Source organism: Bidens hawaiensis, unplaced genomic scaffold (genome assembly GCF_021521415.1).
Source record: "Bidens hawaiensis isolate Kalapana, Puna unplaced genomic scaffold, B.hawaiensis_p1.1 tig00032462_1, whole genome shotgun sequence".
Classification (NCBI taxonomy): domain Eukaryota; kingdom Viridiplantae; phylum Streptophyta; class Magnoliopsida; order Asterales; family Asteraceae; genus Bidens; species Bidens hawaiensis.
The window spans coordinates 40,235-47,597 of record NW_027505252.1 but is presented as its reverse complement, the minus strand read 5'-3'; the positions used below and the strand labels follow the sequence as shown (position 1 = coordinate 47,597).

The window sequence follows — 7,363 nt, the reverse complement described above, 5'->3', positions numbered from 1 at the left end:
AACATCTAATAATAACAACAAAATATAAATAAGCAAATACTTATAACGTCTCATAATCGAAAATTAGCAAATACAAACAAAAAATAGCAGCAGACTTCTATAAAATTAAACATAATCATAACAATAAATTGATTCTCACCATTTTCATGTTAAAAATAAAATGTATTTGATCATGTTTACCTTACACAATGCACATGGTATAGTCCTATAACTACTTGTAAACGTGTATACATGTATTTATAATATTGGTTAGTTTATTTAGGTGAAAAACATATATGTAATTTGGACCAGGTTCATATTATAAAAAATATTTGTGTACGATGCATCTATCTATCCTTAATATAGTCAAGTCAACTTGACACCATTTTTTTTATCTAAATGCAAATAGGTGTCATTACTATTTATTTAAATTATCGATTAAAATTAAACTTCATCAATGATGACGTAAGCTTTATAAATTTTAGTGTTTAAACCATTTCATAAAGCTAACACAAAAAAAGATTTTTATGATTGACAAACACATTTTAACTTACTATTTTTTGAAAACACCAATAAGCCAGTAAGCATTTTTCAAACTCAATTTCAAACATATAAGTTTAAAAATATAAGAAACAATTTCATTTTTTGATAAAAAAAAAATATTTAACTATTTAGAAGCAAGAAGGCAACTTTTACTATGTCGATATGTACCCCGGTTTAAAACAGGTTTCATTACACGTTAAATAGGTGTGATTATACCCTATTCCCCATTAAACCCACTCATTTAGACGGTAGACAATGTTCTTATGTGTGTCATAAACCTAAATGGACGTAAATACCTCTCGCTTATTAAACCCGCATATTTACATGTGTTGTCGTCCTTGCTTCCTACACTTCTTATGTGAATTTCCTTTTATTCCAAAATAACTTGAGTTTTACATCTTATAAGGTTGTACAATTAGACTAATAAAACTAATTACTTGATTTTCTCCAAAACAATACTATATAACACTATATAGTATATATCAGTATGCAAACATATCGCAATATGAACTTGAAAATTTTGTTCGAGAAGTAAAATATTATTATTATAAATACAAATCATTAAAGCTGTAACGACAAGTATCATTATTTATTTATTGGACTACGTGGCATCCTAATTTAACTACGTGTTATAATAATCAATGTAAAGATAATTGTCATACTATATATACGTACATTTGCCCTTTCCTACAAGGCTACAATAATTGTTTGGTTAATTACAAAATAGGGAAGCTACTTAAATTGGATGCATGTCGCTTCCAAGAATTAAAAGACAAAAATTTAATATCAATAATGTATACCAAATTCTAGAAATATTTGGAGTAAATAAATTAAACTAAATGATTATATTGACACTCTCCAGTTAAAATAGAATATATAAAAAGTGAATGTGTTTAAAAAATGAACTATAACGACTAGAATTGTTATAAAGAGAAACAAAACTAATACACTAATTTAAAATTTGTGTAGCAAAATGACTTTGCTTTACATAGTTACATGAATCGTGAGCCTCTGCTAGTGTCTTTTAAAACAAGGTCGAGGAGCATTAAGAATTCAACAATTCCATTAATTTTGCAGGCTTAGTTTACTGTGCAATAATCGTTTAACGTACGATAGGTACGCAAATCATGCTCAAAGGCAAAAACAAAACGCTCAAAGTCAAAAAAACTAAAGCGCTCAGCCAAAAAACTAAAACGTTCAACCAAAAATACTAAAACGCTCGAAACGGTTTTCGTAAAGAAAAGTAAAAAATTGATCAATTAACAATCCAAAACTGTTTATTTCGGTGAACCAATGATTAATTGGATATTTTTGACGATATCAAAGATCTTGCGATGTGATTTCATAGATCAATTTCATGAATATAAGTATTCTTGTACCTAATGTATAAACAATTATTGTATTCTATCTCTTCTCTAATTTTGCAATACGTTTTTTTAAACAAGACTGTGTGTGTGCATGCATATGCATGTTATGTCTTTACCCACACCAAAAGAAAACAAGAGGACTTCAAAATAACATATTCAAAGTTTTCAAACCATGAAAAGAAAATGTTGAAGCATTGACAACTTCATGGTCTCCATAACGTAGATGTGGCAACTGGCAACATACATCAATGAGTCAAGTTTTTGTTATTATTTTCTTTATAATAAATCAAACAAAGAAATTAACAAACAATTATATTAAAATAAAGTGTGTTAAAAGTTATATAGTGTTTTGATTTTTTTTAACTTCTACATATAATTAGATTTTACAGTTGTTTAGGAGATGCATGTTAAAAGCGTTGTATGGGATGGTTTTTCTTTTAGTTTGTTTGAACGAAATGGATTATCATTAGAGTGATATGCTTCATTTGGATACTAATCCAAAACATAATCACGGTCGGTACAAACATGTTGTGTAGAGGTATTAAACCTCAATAAGATAAATGTCTCTTTTTATTCTCTGTTGTTAAACTTGATATATGTTCAATGTTCTTATATAGTGTACTTTCGTGAATCCTATTTAGAGAGGTCTTTCTTCGCACTGGAGTGCTTGGGATTTCATAGATTTGGATTCAGTGCATTAATGTGTGTCAGAGATTGTTGCAACTTCGACACCTATAAATGAAGAAAATATTACTTCATTGTTATATACAACTTTATGGTTCATATGAGTAGAGCGAAACAAACTAGGTTCTGTATTGAATTATGTTCATTTTTGTTTGTTTTAGCACAATATATAATTTACTATTTCAAAAATAAAACTTATTTTCATTTTTTTTCTAGTTATTAACACTTATTTAGCTAGACAAAGAAAAGACTAAAAACAACCCACAAACAGAAGATTAACAGAAAATCCCTGTTGGCTTCAATGATTGATATTGGTTTAGAAAAAAAAAATAAAAATTCCCAAAGTTGGTGGCTACACATAGATTTTTAGGCTTTGAATTGGCTCTCATCATTTGATCACTAGCTGGCCCGTTTCATTCTCTTTCCTTTTAATTTTATTTTTTACTATTTATTTTAATTATTTAGCTTTTAACATTATTGCTATTTATATATGTAATTAATTTTAAATTGGAGTTTAAGTTTATATCAATCTAACATTTAAAAAAGTTTTTAAAAAGACGATCTAACAAAATCATTAACGAATGGGTTAAATTAAAAAAAAGGAGAGAAAAGAAAATGGTTACCGTGAAAAACTATAAACATAAATTCATAAGAACCCATCAATATCCTGATTTACTAACCAGATATGGTAAAATGTAGCTTGCGCTAGGCAACCTTCAAAAAGATTAAACGCATAAATATGTTTCATTACTAATTTAAAATTAATCATGTAATGATTAAAATGTTAAAGTTGATGTAAAGGAAAAAATATATACAACGTAATATAAAGAAAAAAATAAGATGTTTTATGGATATATATCGAATTTTCTTCCTTTTTTTTTATTTTTCCCACTTTTACCCTTTTGAAATGTTAATACCTAAAATGACTTGCGAGACAGCTTGTTGCCCGTTTGTCTTCTGTCATGACGCAAACATTATATTTTATTATGAAAGAATTCTTTAAGAAGTCATATTAACATTTAAATTGGTTTGAATTCTTTAAGAAGTCATATTAACATTTAAATTGGTTTCAATTCTTTAAGAAGTCATATTAACATTTAAATTGGTTTCGGCTCAAAAACTACCAATCTATATCTAGCAATCAGTCTATAACATCAATATTCATATTAGAAACCACAAATTTGTATATTTTTTTAGATCATTGTAAAATAAAGTTTTGCAATTTTAATTACTAAATACTAATAAAATTTCAACACCAAATCTTTTTATTTATGGAATTTTATGTTTCCAAATATTCTTACCGATTCTAAAATATTAAATTTTTGTATGGGAAAGCACTTCATGTGATCTAACATCTAAGAAATCAAAGTAATTAAATAAGGTATATATATATATTTCAATTATCACAGTTTGCTGACAACTACTTGCTCTCCAAACAATGTTTCAATTTTATTCTTTCCTATAAATACCAAATAACACCACCCTCTTCCTCTTCATTCATAACCTAAAACCCTCAAATTCCCCTAAGCACGCGCGCGCACGCACACGGTCAGTCACACATAAAAGTTATAATCTAATCAACCATGGGTTATTTGGATCATGTCTCGGATTTGTGTTCTGTGACAAGTACAAGAAAAGGAAAACGAAAAAATTTGGAGGTTTTTTATTTTCCCTACTGAATATTTGTTTTCTTGATTTTATTTTTTAAAAATTTGTTAAAGTTGAGTTTGTGTGTGCATGTTTTAGACAGTTGAGATCAAGGTGAAGATGGACTGTGATGGCTGTGAAAGGAAGGTTAAGAATGCTGTTTCTTCTTTATCAGGTTATATTTTATTCTCTTTCAATCTCTTCATAATATAAGCATTATGACATGTTCATGCTTTTATTAATTTAACCATGCAAATTTAACAAGCTTATTTTCATAATCTATTGCTCATGTTATTTTATGTTACTCAAATATATACCATGATTAATATTTGATCATTAACTAAAGGATATATAAGATGTTTATAAAAACAATTTAGAAACGAAAAAACTATTTGAACTTTGAACCCAAACAAGTAATTGGCCGATTTTGAATATATGTGATTCAGTTTCGACAGCCAGCCTTACGGTTTGATTTATGGTTTAGACCTTGAAACCGACTATGCATCTACGGCAAACAATCAGTTTATCAAATCCTATACTTTTTGAAAAAAAACTTTTAAGAATATTGGAAAAAAATTGCATATATTTACGGATTTGAGAAAAATCTAGTAATAATAAAAGTTTATATAAAACCGAAAAAACTGGCCGGTTCAGCCTAATACTTGACCATGCCGGTTTAGTTTGTCGTTTTTTGAAACCGTAGTTAGTCCTATAAGGCTAGAACTATTTAAGAAAATGTTTCAGAAATTTTATATTTTATTTGCATGATATTTTTAGCATGAACTCATATTATTTATTTATTTTTTAAACCTTAGGTACCAAGTGTAATGACTCGAATATTAAAATAAAATATTTTAATCAACTTAAAAATATTATATTTTATCTTGTCTTAAAACGTCTCTTTAACATGGAACACGTATATTCACAATTTTAATCACTTTGACCATTGTATTGACCATGGGATCTTTTACATATTATGTAGGCGTGAGATCGGTGGATGTAAACCGAAAACAAAGCCGAGTAACGGTGAAGGGTTACGTCAAGCCAAAAAAGGTCTTGAAGAAGGTTCAAAGTACCGGAAAGAAAGCTGAAATGTGGCCATATGTGCCTTACAATCTTACCTATTATCCTTACGCTCCTCAAGCCTATGACAAAAAGGCCCCTTCGGGCTATGTTAAGAACGTCCCTCAAGCGTTTCATACTCCTAATTCCCCCACCGAGAGGTTTGACAACCTTTTCAGTGACGAAAATCCTAACGCGTGTTCAATTATGTGAATGATGTCAGTGTTACGAATTTTGAGTTGGAACGGTTTTACTTATGGTATAATTTTAATGGTGTTTTATGTACTTTTCGTAGTTAGTTCTTGGTTTACTAGTTTAAAATCTTGGTGTGTAATAGAACTTTTTATTTATGTTATGCATGTTCTTATAATATTTAAATGGAAAATCATCAAAATATCGTATTACTTTCATTTATAGTATGCATGCTCTTATAGTATTTAAATGGAAAATCATCAAATGTTTATTGTTTAATAACTTTAATTGTTATCTTATATTTATTAGGAAACTTAGAAGTAAACAAAACCAGGTAATTTTTAAGAACCGGAACCGAGAATAATCAACAGAGGAGGCTCAAAGGGTGTGCGAGCTGCACCATCGGCTAGGGCACATAAGTTTCGGGGGCACAAACTTTTTTCATACATATTAGATATATATGATTTTTAATGTTAAAAATAAAGTTATTTGCAATGGTTTATGAGATAATTACATGCTTAGAATGTTTTCTGCTTAAAATAAATCGGTCGATAAAAGTTTTATCCATTTACATTAGCGAATCAAAAATTTTCGTTAAGGCCTACTGGCCTTTTTAATTTGACTCGGCCGGGATATTTAAATTCTCGGAGACGGCCCTGATAATCAACAAAAGTCGAAAACCAGGTTGGTTAGGAACCGGTTCCAAATATGATCAAGTTTGCTAGATTTTTATCTGGTTTCTGGTATGGTAGGGTAGGGTCGGGTTCCGAATATGATCAAGTTTACTAGCTTATCAAAAGTTTGCTATATTCGTCCAAATAGGCTAAAAGACAGTAGCGCCCCTGACTTAACGTTAAAAAATAAACGAGGTTATTGATTGGAGTGAAATAATTTAATTTGGTCACAAAATTATGTATGTCTTTATGACCATAAAGCTTACATATAGATACAAAATAAATTACACTTACCGGCCTTGCTTTGGGTTTGTTACACGTCAATCTATAATAGTTGTTAAGTATACCATCTAAATTGATATTATGTTGTTCAAGATGTAGATATTATTGAGTTGTCCTAAATCCTAATTAGCAACATGTCACCCACAATTAATACCTACCATATCAAAAAGTCAAAGCTCTAATTAAATAGTTAAATGTATTATAAGGTCAATAAAGTAATAAAAATAAAACACACCTAAGTCGAATTTTGTAGTTTATATATGCTAGAATCCATAATTAAACAATGTGGTCAAATCCAGATCAGAAAAGGACGAATAGGAAAGTCATCATTTTCGTGTAATGAATTAAAGTTAGGGGGTGAGAAAATCGGATTAACCTAACTAAAATCAAAGTATTAGGTACGTATTTACTTGCATGCCACTACTATATTACTTCGACTATGTGTTCATACTCAATTTAGGGAGTGAGCTGAAAATCGAATTAACCAAATTGAAAACAAATTAACCGAAAAAACCAAATCGAAGTATTAACAATGGTTCATTTTTGTTTTTTTGAAAACCGAATTGTTAATTTCGGTTCGGTTATCCATTTTTAAATAATAAAAAAGAACGAACCGATTGATGGTGATGAAGATTATAAAGATGATGAAGATTGAGACTAAACTTTGAAGATGAATAAAATAATGAATGCATATTGAGACTGAATTTTTAGTATTTTTTTAAAAACTTCGTTGAAATTTAAATTTACTACTATAACAACTTTATATTCGTATATATCCATGTAACACGCACCAATTTTTGTTTTTTTGAATACAATATATATGTGGTACTCTAATACGTTCTTACAAACTTAAAATCATCATTTTTATTTTTTTAGTTTTTTTTGCAATGTCTATACAGAATTGAAAAAAACCCCGGCTATAATCGAACTGAA

The 7,363-nt window shown here is 28.8% G+C and overlaps 1 protein-coding gene across 1 annotated transcript; it reads left to right on the top strand.

The window, feature by feature from the left end:
* Positions 1–4,121: 4,121 nt before the first annotated feature.
* Positions 4,122–5,552, top strand: LOC143611864 (heavy metal-associated isoprenylated plant protein 21-like). The gene is made up of 3 exons (XM_077085987.1): positions 4,122–4,231; positions 4,320–4,395; positions 5,203–5,552. The coding sequence occupies exons 1-3, from the start codon at positions 4,157–4,159 to the stop codon at positions 5,493–5,495; spliced, it is 444 nt and encodes a 147-aa protein (XP_076942102.1). The 5' UTR covers positions 4,122–4,156; the 3' UTR covers positions 5,496–5,552.
* The last annotated feature ends 1,811 nt before the right edge of the window (positions 5,553–7,363 follow it).